At 37.5% G+C, this 17,568-nt stretch overlaps 1 protein-coding gene across 5 annotated transcripts in view; it reads left to right on the plus strand.

Moving 5' to 3' along the window:
- The window catches only part of myo3a (myosin IIIA), a 114,409-nt gene that overhangs the window by 17,036 nt on the left and 79,805 nt on the right, over window positions 1–17,568 (plus strand). For 3 of the 5 annotated variants that reach the window (XM_079601219.1, XM_079601220.1, XM_079601222.1), the window contains exons 1-3: window positions 11,050–11,177; window positions 14,413–14,596; window positions 15,927–16,061. In XM_079601219.1, the coding sequence (XP_079457345.1) occupies window positions 11,176–11,177; window positions 14,413–14,596; window positions 15,927–16,061 (321 nt within the window). In that variant the 5' untranslated portion in view covers window positions 11,050–11,175. Of the gene's footprint in view, window positions 1–8,612; window positions 8,683–11,046; window positions 11,178–14,412; window positions 14,597–15,926; window positions 16,062–17,568 lie in introns of those variants that run through there. The other 2 variants (XM_079601218.1, XM_079601221.1) reach the window with 2 other exon arrangements.

A 17,568-nucleotide genomic window follows, 5' to 3' on the forward strand; every position in this document is an offset into this window, starting at 1 on the left:
CTATTTAATCACAATGTTATCTTGCTTAAACTAATGAGATTTTAAAGGTCTCATTTATGTTTTCTTTACTATGGGTTTACATTGATCTATCCATGTTAGCCTTTTCTCAATCTTTTTATCCTACACTGTTCTTGCTCTGAATATTTATAGTCTGTATTCCAACCACATAAATCCAGATCATTATTAATTGATTTTTTATTTGTTTGTTTTTGCGTGATTTCACAACCTTAAAAAGTTGTGTTTGAAATGGTTAGAAGCAATGAAATAGTAACTAGGGGTTTTTCATGGCCACTCTCTGATACAGCTGTACACACAGACATAAGCAATTAAAGTCTTGAAGGTATGATATTATTATTGCTCATACTTGTAGTTAGTGATATGAACGAACCCCTATGCCTAACTTTTGTGATACAGACAAAAATGATAAGTCAAATCATTTGGCTTACTGATGAGAGATGTGTAACATTTTTTGTAAGATTAAAAAAATGCAACCACATAGTGACATGCTAAAACCCCCTCAGAACAACTTAGCACTGCCTTGGCCTGACTTTCAGACATGTGCCATCTTTTTTGTCTCAATTGTTTTTTATTTATTTATTTAAATGTAGAATTATTTTCTCAATAAAATGTTCCTACACTCTGGGTTGGTAAAATGCTGGGTTGTTGCAACCCATGTCAAACCCAACGAATTTTTAAACCCAATGGTTGGGTTTGTCCATATTTGACCCAAACCCAGCATTCTTTTTTTAGAGTCTAGGATAAAAATAGCATTTAACTTTACATATTGGAAAATCACAAAAAGTCAAATCTGTCCTTTGAGTAAATTAACCTTGGGTGGCCCATCAGTGGTTGGGGATTTGATGAATTTGACATACTTGTCACCCCGAGACAAAGCCATTTGAATCAACACCTGCCTCACAACAGCCCAGACTCAAGTGTGTATGGAAACAATCACGATGCCTGTGTAAATACACTGGATCTCCAGCTGTGATGCACTGATTGTGGAAAGAAGCAAAAAAATGAGACGAATATGAAGAGACAGCTGTGTGTCTTCTGTTGTTGAAGCTAATAGTGTACACAAATGATGCGTTGAGTCGAGGATCAAAATTTTCCCTTTTGCATAAATAGCCACTCATTTTTCATAATCAGAATTGCAGTCCGTGTATTGTTTATTGAAAATGAAGTATGATTATATGCATGGTCATTCCTCTTAAATTCTGTAGCTTTATGCTTGCATTGCAATTTGAGGAAATATTTCTATAAAAGGGTAAACTTGACACTTTCTTGGATTTTTTTTATTATTTTTTATCCTATTAATAGGATGGAAATAAAAAGCTGAAGTTAGATTTTTTATCCCGGATGGAATGGTTGAATGTGAGTCTGAGACAACCTAACTGGCAGTGTTGTCAGTCTGCGGGACTACTTTTTAAATGGTTTCTGTAGGTTTATTTATTTTTTCCCGCGGGTAAAATTAAGTACAATTTCAGCGCTAAACCCCACTTTTGTCCAAAACCCTCCAAACCAAATGTAAATGATATCAAGAATTGGATATTTTTTTCTGATACACACAGTATATCATACGTACATGATAGGGACATAAAAATGTCCTGCATAACAGGAATGAGCTCAATATTGTATCTTCATAACCATGAGCATCTTGCATTAGGCATTTGTCAGCATGGCCTTTTTTCTCATTATGATCTTCATTGTCATGTAAGGAAATGGCAAGCATAAAATGTCAAACAGTGAGTGAATAATGCTCTGTGTGGGATGATGCGCCGCAAATATAAGTAGGACATATGCCTAAAGCATCAGCACACAGTCTAATGGATAGTGTTAAATGTATGTTCCTTAGTACTGTTTAATTACAGACTTTAATTCATCTTCATAACCTGCTTTGAATGGGTCTTGCTGATAATTTCAAACATTTGACGATGTAACCTGTGAAATCCTTTTAATTACAGAAGACAAAGGATCACCAATAGATTTATATCATTGATTCATTGCAGAATAGTTAAACACTGCTGGGCTGGTTGATGTTTGGTAACCAGTCGGTATCTTTATAGTCTCACTAACAGCTTGTTTGCCAATCATCACATTAAGTAGCTTATTATTGGGGCAAGGCGGCGTTTACATGGCACACTAAAAACAAAAGAAATGTGTATGCCTTTTTGCCCTTTCATTTACACGGCAACAGCGTTTTGGGGGCCTGAAGATACAATCTTTCGTAAATGGGTTTCAAAGTGCAAGGTTTTGAAAACATCACCATTATCGTTTCTGTGTAAACTACAAAAACACAAATGTGTGAAAATGGTGACGTCATGCGCATGTTTATTACATGGTCAGTCTGTAGAGCCGTATACTAAGTGACATCGCCAACTACTGGCCTAGCATGAATAATACAGTGTTTTTAGTAGTTTTCTCAGATCGTTTTGACAACATTGACGGCTGTAGGTTAAAAAAAAGGAAAAACATTTCTGTTTAGTACATTGTTGATGTGTAAACGTACCCTAAGACTGACACTGTGTCTACGGGCGAGACCAGTGTCATGTCACGCTGCATCGCAACAGCTAGAAGCTGTCTACACTGGACGCATTACAGCAACCATTGCAAATCCATTTGCAAATCTTTCGAAGTAGCGAGAATGCTTGGATCATGTCAGAAATAGAAAGGGGCATCAGTTTACTGTTAGGAATTTGTCATGTTGTATCAAGACGCTGCTGGTCTTAATAAACATTAAGGTCTTAATAAATATTATTATTTGTGTTTATTAAGACAAGTGCCACTATTGCTATTGCATGTAGTTAGGAATATTGATTGAAATAAACCCCTAACCCTAAGTATTAAACCACTATATAGACCAGAATATAATTATCCATGTGTGAAGTAGGAATGCAATCTGGACATACTTGATCTGCCATGCCATCAGTACCTACGGTGTTAGCTGCATAATGTTTCAATGCCTTGGTGACTACCTTCCTTTGGCCTCATTGTAAAAGTAAAGTGTTCATCAGATTGTTCTTCAATAACTTACTGTTGGGCGTATACTGTGTATTTAGTTATTAGACTACTTATTTTACATAGTTTTTCATATACTAGAAAGCATATTAGGACGGAGGGATAGAGACTTGGAGCTGGGCTTTTTTTTTTTTTACCCAGCTACGACTTGGCATACTCTAGCAACCACCCAGAAAACCCCAAACAACCACATAGCTATAGGCTAAAGACATATAGAACAACCGTATAGCAACACCCTGGCAACCACCTACAATTAACCATGGTTTTATTATAGTAACCATAGTTTTTTGGCAGATTGATTACCATTTGTATAACCACAGTTTTAAAACAAATACCATGGTTAAACTATGGTTGGTATAGCAAAACCATAGTTGATTTGTAGTTACCATGGTTTAACTATAATAACCATGTTTTTTTTTTTTCTTAAGGAACACCTTAACATTTTTTTTCTGGCTAGCACAGTACTTTTTGATGGTTAAATCATAACCACAATAAAAAAGGACTGGTTAATCGTAGAGACTGTATTTCTCTGCTTGAAGAGAAGCACAGAGCAGGTAATGTCTGTCTGGCTCATTGTCTGAATTGGGGGGGCTGGTCTTGGTAAAGAGATTCAGTCCAAGTAGGTTGTGGGCCCAGTGGCCATACTAATCATGGGGTCATTATGGCCACTGCTGTGTCTCCGCCTGTGGGTTGGACTGCACCATTTGTAACCCAACAGAGCAGGAAATTTGGCACTTTAGCTGTGGTAACTCAAGCCTGTGAGATCCAGTTGAGGGAGCACCACTTAAAGAGGCTGATCAAATTGGGCCCCTTTAGAAATGAAGGCCGTCAGAGGCCAGGGAGACCTGAAGAGGGGGCAGGGAGGTGTCACCGTGATGCATGACGAGGGGCCTCCTCGTGGGTCGGGACGTGGACGACTTCATACAGAGTTATTGATTGCCTGTGGTCCTCCCATCAGCCTGTGATTGATGGTCCTCTTTCTAGAGGTTGAAATATCAGTGCTGGCTTCTCCTCACTGCTTCGAATTATGATGTTTGCCTGGGCTAGTCATATGAGAGAAAGTGCTAAAGGAAAAAAAGAGACAGGGAGGGTAAAAAGTGATGATCATGGTGCACAGGAGGTAGCGACATCTTCTGACGGAGTCTTCCTGGGTTGCACACGGCAAGTGAACAGCATGGCATCTGGCATCTCCTCCGGTGTAAAAACTGAACCACGGAGATGGGAGGGACCTAATGGCGGGAGATTCATAGCAAACCAAGAGAAACAGAGGAGCAGCCATTAATATTTCAGCTTTCTGCAGCTCTTCAGATATAATGCTCTATCTCTGCAGGCCACACAGATAAACACACACACACATAGAGGTTGGGCAGCAGCCCCTGTTGGTGAGTGTTGTCCCCAGTGAAGTGTGAACAACTGCTGAAATTGATTGACAGAGAAGAAGATGCTTGTCAATGCTTGCCAATAATTGGATGTTATAATGGGAGTTGAATGCTGTAACTTACTGGACATCCAGTCAAGCAAAGAGAGGATGGAAGCTATGGAAAGACTTTAAGTCAGTGTTGATTGATGCAGAAAAGGGTAGAATGGATTGATGGCTTGCATTTGTATGTGGCATGCAACAAATCATTGAACCGATATGTCTAAATTGGGTCTTGGTAACACCTTAGGTTAAGCAGAGAACTGTCTTGAGAGTTCTTGAGGTGGCTCCTTGGAGATCTTACATCAGTGTTTTGGTTTCTGAGTTCTTTAAAGCATTTATTTGAACCACAATATACGTAGTTTTCTAAATTACTAGATGATACAAATGTCTTTGTGGAACTTAAAAATATTCTCCAATAACATCAGGCTCTAAAACCCTAAAATGAATAGATGGTAAAATGTTCGGTGGAAAAAAAATCGAACTCAAGGACTGTCTGTATAAATGTGCAACGGGAGTGAAGCCCATATTATATTCATGACTATCATTCATAACCACAGTGACTAAAGGAATATCCAAGATGATGACTTCAATAAACTGCTAAGTCTTCTCACATTTGAAACAACAAGTCCTCTTAACGTTTCATCATTAAATTCCTAATTACCAGCTTTTATACCTGAGCAGAGAGGGGAGCATAGGTTGCATGCAGACCACAAAACTGACCGGAGCTCCAGTGGAAGACAGTGTCTGGATCTAAAGCCTTCAGCTGACACATATAATGCTGTATAATTACTAGAACCTCCTCCATTGAGCATATCTCTCCTGTTCTCTATCATTTACACTGGCTTCATGTTAAATATTGAGTACAAGATTCAGCTTCTCATTTTTAAAGCTCTTTACAATCTTGCATCCTCATATCTCTCCGACTTGCTTCATATTTACACCCCCAAGCGTACTCTTAGATCTTCTTCATCTATTTCTCTTGTTCGTTTAGTCACTATGGGGTTCATGGCGTTCAGCTGTGCTGCTCCTCGCCTCTGGAATTCTCTTCCACAATTTATATGAGAAAGTGATTGACTGACTAAAACTTATCTATTTAAATTAGCTTTTTCTGATTAATTTTAAATTATGTAATGTTAAACAGCTGTCGTTTGTTGTATTGCTGTCTGTCTTGTTTTATGATTATCACTCAACTGTGTGTGTTTGAAAGGCTCCTTTAAATAAAATGTATTAGTATTACTATACATCATACCTACACATCTGGTAGTTACTAAACCATGATTGTAATCTTGTGTCAAATGTGATAAGACTTTCCAATTGTATGGATGTTGCCATCTTTAATATTACTTTAGTCAATATTACTTCCATGGTTACAAGCAGTGCTCAGTAGTAGCTGATTACACTGTAATCTGTAAAGTACTTGTAATTAGATAACATTTTTAAAATGAAACACAAATGTGATGTTTATCTTAACTAATTTTTGCTAATTTGGTATGGTTGAATTAGATAATCGGAGGTCAGCAGCAGCAAATATGACATTAAATAAAGTATTTTTGTATTACTGTATTTTCCGGATTATAAATCGCTCCAGAGTAGAAGTCGCATCAGTCAGAAAATGCATCATGAAGAGGAAAAAACATATATAAGTCGCACTGGACTATAAGTCGCATTTATTTAGAAATTTATTTCACAAAATCCAAGACCAAGAACAGACATTTAATCTGGAAAGCAGAGTTATTCAACTACACAATAGCACACAGAACAACAGGCTGAATAGGTGTCCGGTATGTTAATGCAACACATTAACAGTTATTCAGCAACAAAAGATAGCATAAAGACTAAACGAACAAGAGAAACAGATAAAGAAGATCTAAGAGTACGCTTGGGGGTGTAAATATGAAGCAAGTCGGAGATATATGAGGATGCAAGATTGTAAAGAGCTTTAAAAATGAGAAGCTGAATCTTGTACTCACAATACAATAGCATAAAGAAAATATACCTGGGAGGCTGAATAGGCTAAATTAGCCAGCGAGTCCAACAAGTTACCGGTAAACAAAGACCAAGCTCCCGCGATCTTATTCCACATCACTGAATCCATTGAATTCTTCCTCGGTGTCGCTTCTGAACAACTCCGCCAACTAGAGCGCCCTCTCGCGGCTGTAGACGGTAATGTTTTATCTTGGTTCATCTCAGTCAGTATGAATTAATTTTGATATATAAGTCGCACCTGACTGTAAGTCGCAGGACCAGCCAAACAATGGAAAAAAAGTGCCACTTATAGTCCGGAAAATACGGTATTTAAAATAATTTAATGCGGTATTTAATTATCGCAGCGTAATATATAGGTTAGTGTAATATACTGAGTTTTTGTGCAAGTGAGATTAGTAAATGCATAGTCCTCCTTCAGGGAATGACTGACTGAAAGGGAACCTTGCAGTTACATAATAAGAAACAAAATATTTTTTTATTTTTTTAAAGCTTTTTTGGGGGGTAACTTGGTGGTTTAATGGGTAGCACTGTTCCCTCACAGCAAGAAGGTTGTAGTTTGAATCCCAGCTGAGTCAGGTGGCCTTTCTAATGACATGCATGACAGATGAATTGGAGACACTAGGTCAGTTTTTGTTGTCTTGTCAATAAAGGTCTATGAACTTAGATAAATGCAGCAATATCTAATAAATAAAATGATCTATACTCACCATACTGATACTTAAATAACCCTGTCTGCTAGGTTATGGTGTTGTCATTGCCAGAGGTAGAGACACTAGATGTCTCTCTAAGATAGTAACATAAAATCTTTGCAACAGTGTAGACTTGGATGTAGTGGCAATCGCAATACCATCTGTTGTGTTAGTCATTATCGGTTGAGTCAAAACGCATAGCACTGGCAATAAAACTCAAATCGAAATCAATCTGTCTGTCCTTACCCTCCTTTTACCTAGTACCTGCACTGTAGGTAGAAACTCTATCACACTACTCTATAGCCTGAAGTCTGGTGTCATGCCCTGTTGCACTTTTCTTACAGTACGGGTGTCCAAACAGACCCCAGTTTTATTCTGTCACCTGCAAGTGATATTGCATACCTTCGTCCATAGGTCACCTTAGCCAAGTAGCAACATCGAGGTGACATTAAAGCAACAGTCAGAAGCCAAGCATGGTGGGATATTGCACAATATTGTGTTACTTTTTTGTTGATGAATAATACATCAAACAGAGAGATAACCTAACTGTAGGCTGTAACAAGCACAGTCTCCTTCCTCTGCGACGGGAGGCTATGACTGATTGATACCTGAGCATGTAGAGGCAGCGGCAAACTGTAAGTTGAAGTTAGTATACTTTCATGGTGTGGGCTTTTACCTTTTGTTTGAAAGTTTAGATCTTAAAGCACTTGTTCATATGTTATTTTAGAGTTCGAGAAACTGCAGTATTATTAAATATATTGTTGTTCTTTGCAAATGTAGAGAAACTTGGTTTGTTTTTACAAAAGACAAAGCATTAGAGCTATCTGTGGAACTATCTGAATTGCATTTGAGGTGTATTAGTTATGTTGAAAGCATTTCATTCAATGACTTAGATTAACTTAGTAAGGGCAGGGCTAGATAACCAAATTCGGCCGATTTGCTTATATTCAGGTGTGGGTTTGGCTGCAATTTGTTGCTTTGAATGTGTACGTGTACATGTGCCTGTGTGTAATAGATGTCTTAGCCACAACGAGAAAGTAGGGATGTGGTTCTGATTTGCATCTAAAGTGTCAGGTAAAGATCAGTTACATGTTTTTGATTCAATGACAATAATTGACCTTGGGAAGCAGTTGGTATAGATAGTAATGGCTGGGTATTTTTGCAGTACATCTATTTATAATATGTGAGGTGTGCTTAATGCTTAAATTTAGCTTGATATTTATTTTAGTGGCTTGAGGATCATCTGTAGTAATTCTGTAAATGTGTCTTACAATAAGTCGTTTTCGTCTGTATACTTTGTCCTGCTAAGGTTAAACTGAAACCTCAACCCGCTCATAGCCTTGTAAATTAGCTCAGGTCTCTTGTCTTTCTTTCCCTGGCTGTCCTGGCTCCTGTTTCCTTACTCTCCTCAAGTTGCTTCGACTTTTGTTCTTTAAAAAGGTGAAATAAGGAGACAAGCCTTACCATAGAGCAAAATGCATTATCTTGTAATGTTTCAGAGTGCTGAGCACTTTCATGAAGTTGCTCTCTGGATGCAAAGCAGGCAGAGATGACATCTGGCCAAAACAGGTATGCAAATGTTGGGTGAATTCACTATTGCACTACATTTACAATTGCACCACTTTTGTGCACAGTATTTCAGTGCAAAACGCTGCACCCGCAATACAGTTTAGCTAGGTGCTAAACGCTCTAAAATAGTGCTGTGCCACATTAAAATGAAGTCATTGTCATTCTTCCGATGGTAAACCACTTCCTTTCTATGCAAATTAGCCTCATTATGGATCGTACCATATTCACCAAGATCATTGCTATTTGCCTTTTGCTATTATCGCTGTGGTAAAAATAATTGTATTAATAAAAGAATACATTCTGTTGTGATGGCTGAAATAATTCAGCAAATCATGTAGATGATCGTTATAACCAGGTAAATACAGATGTGTTGTAGTACACAATTTTTGCATTTTCACTTTACCTGATTTGCATAAATGCTTTAGTTAACCAGATGATAAACCAGTGCAGGCAGCATGTGCAAATAAAATGGTACCAGCTCTCTTTCTAGTGTCTAGCAAAATTTTGCTTTGATTTAGTAAAATACTTCACTTTTGATTGCTTCAAGGTGAGTCTTGCTGCCAAAAGGTTAGTGTGGGGGTTCTCAACTCTGGCACTCGAGGTCCACTTTCCTGCAAAGTTTAGCTCCAACCCTAATCAAACACATCTGAACAAGCTAATCAAGGTGTTCAGGATTCCTAAAAATGCTGCGTTCACTCCATGTGATAATTATCGTAGTCTCGAGATGACAACATGTGACGTTATATTCAGAGCTGTTCACGTCCTCGGACACTATGGGTCCACTATCAACGCCTAAATGTATCTACAGTGGTCTGGTGGTACAAGTAGGAGCTCTCAGAAAACTTACAGGCTGTAATTACGAGTTTACCAGTTTAAATTGTGTAATTTCAATAATTACGACATGGTGTGAACACACCTAAAGATATTGGCAGGTGAGTATGATCAAGGTTTGCAAGAATGTGGACCTTTAGGGCAAGAGTCGAGAACAAAGGTGTTCTGGGAGGTTGCCAGATTGTGGTGGTTGTTATGGTGTTCTGTGTGGTTGCTTGGTGTTTGCTTAATGGCCCACATGAAAAGAGTCCATTATCATTAATGCCTCAAACCCTGTTTGAGCAGCAATAGTGATGCTTGCCTTTGCAGGGCCATTTAAAAATGCATACGCTAATGCATCTAATAACCCCTAAGTACCTCAGGTAGGGGAGGTCATGTTACATACTCACACCCAATGTCTTGTAATTTGTGAGCGCTAAGGTGGGCTAGTCTTATCTTTTGGTTTCTCCTGTGTCTCTGTGTCATGGAGTTTTGTAACATATAGAAGCTCAATACATTATTAAACATGTCTGGAAGTTCCTCGGCTACTATACATTGTGCTGTTCATGTGTTCAGTTACATGCTACGTGGCCTCACTGTTTAGAAGGCTAATCACTTGGCATAAGTAATGACTGATAATATCCTATCATGCTCAAATTACTTTTTATAACAGGTTTGGTTGTTTTTTAAACTTGTTGGTATTACTGTTTTTTTACCGAAAGCAGGCTGACCAAAATGCTCTCTTTGACTGCATAGTATATACTGAAACATATGAACTTAATTGACACTTTCTACAAATGGTGCAAAATATGAATGGACTTGAAATTGAGCAAAAGGAACCACTGCCAACAGACAAATGTTGCAGGAGTAGGTAATAGGATTGCAGATTTAGCCTAGATTAAAATGTCCCTCAGTAGGGATCTAATTAATTTGGGACCAAGCGTTGGTTTGTAGTGGTTAATAAGCGTATATTTCTGTTTGATCATTTTCTTAACACATTAACTCTGGTAATGATTGACTGGATATAATGATTCAGCAAATAATAGAAAAAATATACAGCCAGCACTACAATTTGTGTAAAATTCAGAAAATGGAAGGAGATTATTTACTTGTCCTTCCACCATGTGAAAAATGTTTTTTTAATGGAAATAAATGTTCCAAATAATGTTACATTTTTAAATAATCTTCCACCATACATAATCTTTCATTCTAACGAAAATGGATGTGTGTCTTTTTTGCTTTAAAAAGTAATGTGGCATTAATTTGTACTGTAAATGGCAAAAGTACTGGGTTATGTAAATACTAAAGACAGCATGAAAAAGCTTTCTTTGGTGTACAATCCTTAAAAGGATAAGGATGCTTCCTAAGATACTCTGTATAGTTACTTTCTTTGGGTTAGAGAGGTAGTCCCCCTGGCGTTATATTCGTAGTTGTTCTAACTAGCTTTGGCACCTTTATCAATGAGAATCTAAATGAGGAAAGGCTCATGGCGTAGTCAACTAATTCCTCTTAATCCCAACATATCTTCTGCTGCTTAGCATTGTTTCTGGTGCCAGGCATGGCTTGCTGAGATTAGCTTTAGCTGTGGTTAACTCCTCCACAAGTGTTCACACGGCACGACTGCCTCAACAGAGTCAATATGGACTTATTAAACAACATGTTCATCGACCATTTAAGAAAAGAATGTAAGTGACATGTTGACCTTTGCTGTTTTCATCTTGAAAGTAGGTTTAATTGCGGTTAGAGTAGAGAAAGAGCTGGTTGAACTTTCACCCGGTAGGGTCACAAATGGTGAATCTGTTAGACAGACAGTATAATAAGATCAGGATTACTAACAGTACTTACAGAATGGCAAGTTTGCTTAGCTTTTGTGTAGACATAATGTTTTGTTTTTCCTTTAAACTACATTTTCTAAAGTATTTATGCCTGATATTACTGGCATGGCACCCAATCGTCTTTTGCTACGTGCAGGTAAAGTCATGGTAATTATAGTCACAGATTTTGTTTTTATTTCCATTTTATTTGATTTGAATGGAATCCGCAAACAGTGATTGAATGTCATTAAGCTGAAAGCAATACAATGATTCAGAATTATATTTAATAATAAATTATATTTGTTTTGGCTAGTAGAAGTTCTGAATGGCTGGTAACTTAAAAATGTAGTAGCCATGTTGGCTGGTGAGTAAAAAAGTTAACTTCAAACCCTGACAGTTATAACACAGATGTCTTCAACCCTACCCCTGAGGACCTACTGTCCTGCAGAGTGTAGCTCCAATATCCTCTAATCAAGCTAATCAATGTGCTGAAGCAGGTTGGAAATAAACTTTGCAGGACAGTGGGTCTTCATGAGCAGGGTGAAGACCTCTATTATAAACAATTCCTCCCATTTCAAGGTAACTCAGCAGACTAGTTTATTTAAATGTAGATATTCCATTACTTTTTTGAGTGATCAGACATAAGATTTGCTCTTGGTTAGGGTTGGGTATTATTTGCATTTTAATGATTACAATTACGATTATGCTTATCGATTCTGATTCTTATTGATTCCTAATTTCGATTCCAATAAAGTAAAAACGTAATAAAATGTAGATATCATGCACATTTATTCTAAGTCTTATTGCAAAGCATTTCATTGTAGCCGATACCATGAACAAAAATCAACAGGGTAAAGAACACGTACAAAAGGAACTTTTCCCTATGGTTTAAAAATACCATATCAAAAACAACTAGCCTAACTACCGTAATATAAATGTCAAGCATTATTAAAGACAAGTAAACACTCAGTAATTGAAAAAGAACAAATATAAAATGAGCAATTGCACATATAAATACACCTGAACAAAGATACGAGTGAAATAAAGTGTTTTAAGATTTTCAGGTATTCAGATGCAGAAACTTTAATCAAATGTAAAATAACACTGCACTTTATTAATAAAATATACATTACATATTTAGTTACAAAAGTTATTCAGTCAAAAACAGTGATTTAATTTTCTCTTTGTCTTTTTTTGTTTGATTGACGCTATTATAAAGACGGTTGCAGAAATATTAGGTTGCTGTTACTTTCCAATATACTGTTACACATGTGTTTTCTTGGTCCGAAAACTTAGGCAGCTGACTTGTTGCCTCGCTGCCCTATAAGCATATTCTAAAATGGAACCGGTTCTCGATATCCAACCTGGTCAGGGGTGTCCAAACCTAGCCTGGCTCCGCCCTCCTATGTACTTCCGCTCAATTTTCATTTTCCTTCAGTACTAGGTCTGGGATTGTGGTGTATTCTTTGGTTTTCTGAAATCAAAATTTCACCGGTCCAATCAGCGAACAAAGGGAGTGGCTGAGAACGATGACGTTGATGTCGTGCATTAGTTTGAGTTGTAGTTCAGTAATGGCAGCGGAGAAAGATGCGAGCGATCATTGATCACTACACAGCATTTGCGGCAGATCCAAACCGAGCGCAGCGGGCGGCATATTGTTAATGATTAGACCCAGTTTCGACAGTTGACTGAATACATTATCACTGTCCTTAGTGTCAAATATACATTTAGAATTTGTAATTGTTCCGTGAATTCTTAAATTCGAAGAACAAAACCTGCAGCTCTCGTTGACAGATCTTATTCTAAACACAATCCTCTGATCATTCGGATACGTGTTTATGGCCGGTTCAGGCGCATGACATACCTCATGACCAAACGTTAGCGATTGGTTATGGCAGATCCCGAGTGACTCTGGGCAGATCCAATAGTTTTAAACTTCAACAGAGTACCCGCCTACAAGGAGGTTAACGCTTGTCAATGGAGAGAGGCCAGACTCAATGTACAAATGAAATGTATGAGAGTCTGGTAGAACCAGGCTAGTCCAAACCTGCTCTTGGAGACCACTTTCCTGCAGAGTTTAGCTTCAACACGCCTGCCTGGCAGTCTCTAGTTATCCTAAAGATCTTGATTAGCTGGTTTATGCGTGTTTAATTAGGGATAGAACTAAACTTTGCTGGAAGAATAAAATATCAAAATTTGCATTGAACGAAGGACCTCTGAGTCATATCTAGAGACCAGAATGGAGGTGAGCTCTTTTGATTTAGGCCAGTGATCAACTACCTAGCAAACACCCAGAAAACCTCAGTCACAGCATAGCAACACCCTGGCAACTACACAGAATACTCTAGCATAGTGCTTTGCTCAGGCAAAACGACTAATGTTTTCTTCAGAACATGCATAACTCTACAACTGGGTTTCTGTCAAAAGTTTTTGCATTGTGTCAAATAAAATGTAATAATTTATTTCACCAAGTCATAGTTTCTGAGGAGGACAGACAGTTTTTGTTGACTTACAGTACCTCAACATAATGATGGCTTTGAAGGAACATAACATCTGGCCCCATGGTAAATTTGCTCACTGCACCCTCAGATCTTTCAACCTTTGATCAGATCTTCCTACTTTTTTCTCAGACATTGTTTTTTGAAAAGGGATTCACAAATTCTTATATATATATATAAAAAAACTTGAGACGTAAATTGATCCAAAACATTTTCATCCCAAACAAGTTTTCCATCCTCAATAACAGGCAAAAAGCCAACAGCTTTTGCAAAAGTCAGAGGAATATGTTAAGTCAGACATGATAAAGGGTGTTAAATTTTGTTAAGTAGGACATGTTACTACTCTATATGGATTTTTGATAATCCTGGAGTAACTTTACTGTCAAACAGAAATATCCCTAGCTGTCCTAAGACTAACTAAGCCCATACATACATGTATTTTTCATGCAGGGGTTCTTTTACTCATCTTATCTTACCTGTACAGGCGTTACAAGTGATAAATCAACTTCTGTGTTATATATAAGTCAAATGGGAAAACAGTGAGTGGGCCGTCTATAACTGCAAAAAAACATTTGGCTCAAGACTCAATATGTGCTCTTTCTCCTCAGGAGATCGTTCGGGAAGATGTTTCCTCGCTCAGGGAAATCCATCGTCTTTGACAGCTTTCCAGATCCATCTGATACCTGGGAGATCATTGAGACTATTGGTAAAGGGACTTATGGGAAAGTTTATAAAGTGCTTAACAGAGTCAATGGCAGCAAAGCCGCCGTCAAAATATTGGATCCAATCCATGTGAGTAAAACCCTACTGATAAAACCTGTATGTGGTGTGTGTTTTTAGGTCATAAAGAGAGACAGAGTCATATAATAAAGTCACCATTTTTAAACAGAGAGAAAATTCAAGGTCAGATTTGCACAGAAGGGCAGGGTTATTAAGGGCAGGGTAATTTTGGACCCTTCTGGTTCAATCAGTTCACATCTGTCTGCATCTCTATGCATGCATTTGCACATTTGTTTGTACCTGTGAGAGTGTTTATGCCTTAAGAGAGGCCTGCAGGCAGTTCCACTCGCCACTGTCATATAAGAACAGAACATCTATATCCTGCAGATAATGGCAAAAGGCTCTCTGTGTCTCTGTCCTGCTCGTTATTTCTCCAGCCAGACACTCTTTCTTTTAGGGATTGGGCAAATAAAAGGACCTCTAACAGCATATACCCAGACTAATCATGATGAGATGGCTTTTCAGAAGATGTGCAATTTGTGTTCATTTACCTTTCTCCAATTCACCCTTTCACAGTCCTGAAAGGAGGCTTGGAAGTATTTCAATGGACCTTTGGCTGCCAGTATATTTAAAATTACCCATCTAGATCAAATAAATCTTGGCTTAATTTAATAGACTGCAGCTGCCATAGCCATTGTACCTCAGATATTCACAAATATTTATTTTCACTGCTTTCCAACCGCAGGAAATGCTGTAATCATGTGTAGTAATAGATGTATGGAACATTTTTGAAGCCAAAAGGCATCACAGAAAAGACCCGTGAACCATATCCATTAAAATTCTACATTCAGAGGTTGTTTTTCCTCAGGCTCAATCAGTAAACAGTAATTTTCCGATGTTGGTCCAAAAACCTTGAAGGACGTGGAAGCCAACAAATATTATTTCAGTCTATGCCTCGTGTGTAGTTCACTGCTGTGGGGCTTTGTTAATGCTGACATTTTATGGTCTTTCTGGCTTCGCTAAATTCAATAGATAAAATGACTATAATCATTTAAAAAAATTGCATCAGAGCCTCCATTTGATTTTCAATAAACATTGAATAGTTAAAGAAAAGTCTTTGTTCACTCAAAAATGAAAATAGACGTTTGAGCCATTGCTCTGTGTTTTTATCTTTTGTTCTTAAAAGAAAAGTTAAACCAAAAATGAAATTCTGTCAATGGAATTCTGTCATTATTTACTCACTGTCATGGTATACCAAAAGAGTATTCCTGTTTTTCTTACAATAAATTAGAATATTACATTTAGAAATATAGCAACCCATTTAAGAAACATTTACAATTGCTCGCCCGTACTTTAAAACAGCAAAGAGTGTCAGTCAATTCAAATCATCTGTTTATTTCAGGATATTGATGAGGAAATTGAAGCCGAGTATAACATCCTGAAAGCTCTCTCAGACCATCCCAATGTCGTCAAGTTCTTTGGAATGTTCTACAAGAAGGATGCCAGGAACGGGGACCAGCTTTGGCTAGTGCTAGAGGTGACGTTCAATTCTATGTCATGCATGTGCTTCTCAATTATTTAAGCTTGTTGTATATCACACACGTGTTAAATTGGACTTGTGACATTATCGGAAAAACATTTTTAAATGCCCTAATCAATTGTGGTTATTACATTTGCAGCAGGAACACATCCAAACGCTAATGTTTTTGTAAATCATAGCAAAGTTGTGTACTGCATGTTATATCATTATCACATGATGGATTTATTGCTGCCACTGCAGCGTGGGCTAATGGGATACGTATAGCAGTGAAAGTCTGTTTATAGAGGATTAGCAAAATATGCTGCTAATAAAAGGTTATTAGTATCAACACCTCTGTATTTTTAGGAGCAGATTTAAACTAGAACATACAGAACATTTTTCAAAGCTGTGTAATGGACGTTTTTGGAGGACAATTAAGATATTGCCATTTTTAACACCACATTAGGCCCACATGGCATTTTGTGTTGTTTGACTGCTTGAGAACAGGCAAGTTTGAAGGAAATTTGATGAGTGTTACATACGAGACTTTAGTCTCAGTAGGTCTGGACAGAGTTTTTGTGGCAGGACAGGTATGGGAGGGTGTAGATGACTACTAATGTGGGCCGGCTGTGTCCTGCTAAGATGAGCCGGTTCAGATACCAATTCTGCATTTAGACACACTGGCTTTAGCCGGAAATAGATGGTCTACCACTGTCATGGGTCCCACAGTACTAACAAGTGTGGTCACTTTATATTGCACTGTACTGTAACTATTGTTGAGTACTGCTCATTAGTCATGCCTATCGGCAGTAATTGTTCAGAAAAATATGTGTTCAGACAGCCTACGTTGTATTGAATTGGCAAAAGATGTACGTTGTATTGAATTGGCAAAAGTGTGTTATTACAGCTGAATCATACAGTAATTAGAATGTGCCAGTACAGGAACAGAATATAATGTACACCATAATGTATGTGTATTTGTATTCTCAAGTTCAATGTGTAGAAGTATAATCAGTTTTACATTTTTAATAGCCACACAACCCCTTGCATGGTTATGCACAAACAAAAAAAAAACTTTTCATTTTTAAAGTTTCATTTTAGCTTAGCAAATTGCAGAAGTGCCATAATGCTTAATACAACATATCAATATTCTTAAATTGTGAACTGCTTTATGTTTCAAAAATTCCTTAGGTATGTTTTAAAAATTGAAGCCTATTAACACCATGGAACAGTTATGGTAATACCATGTTAGTAAAATGGTATACAGTACCATGATATTTACATAAGTCTCCAAGGTACTTAAAATTGAAATCCATATCATCATGGTACGTATCCAAACATAGGTAGTGTTGGGAGTATAATTGTTTGGGTTTGGTGGTGTCACATGTATGTTTGTTTCATTGTGTTTTGGTTTGGTTTAGTTCTAGTTCCTGTTTCCTTTGTTCTCATTTTCCTGCCACTAGTTAATTTGGTTTCTAATTCGTTCACACCTGTTCCCTGTTCTTAGGTTCACTTGTGTATTGAA

Source organism: Phoxinus phoxinus, assembly GCF_949152265.1.
Source record: "Phoxinus phoxinus genome assembly, chromosome: 24".
In the NCBI taxonomy this organism is placed as follows: Eukaryota; Metazoa; Chordata; class Actinopteri; order Cypriniformes; family Leuciscidae; genus Phoxinus; species Phoxinus phoxinus.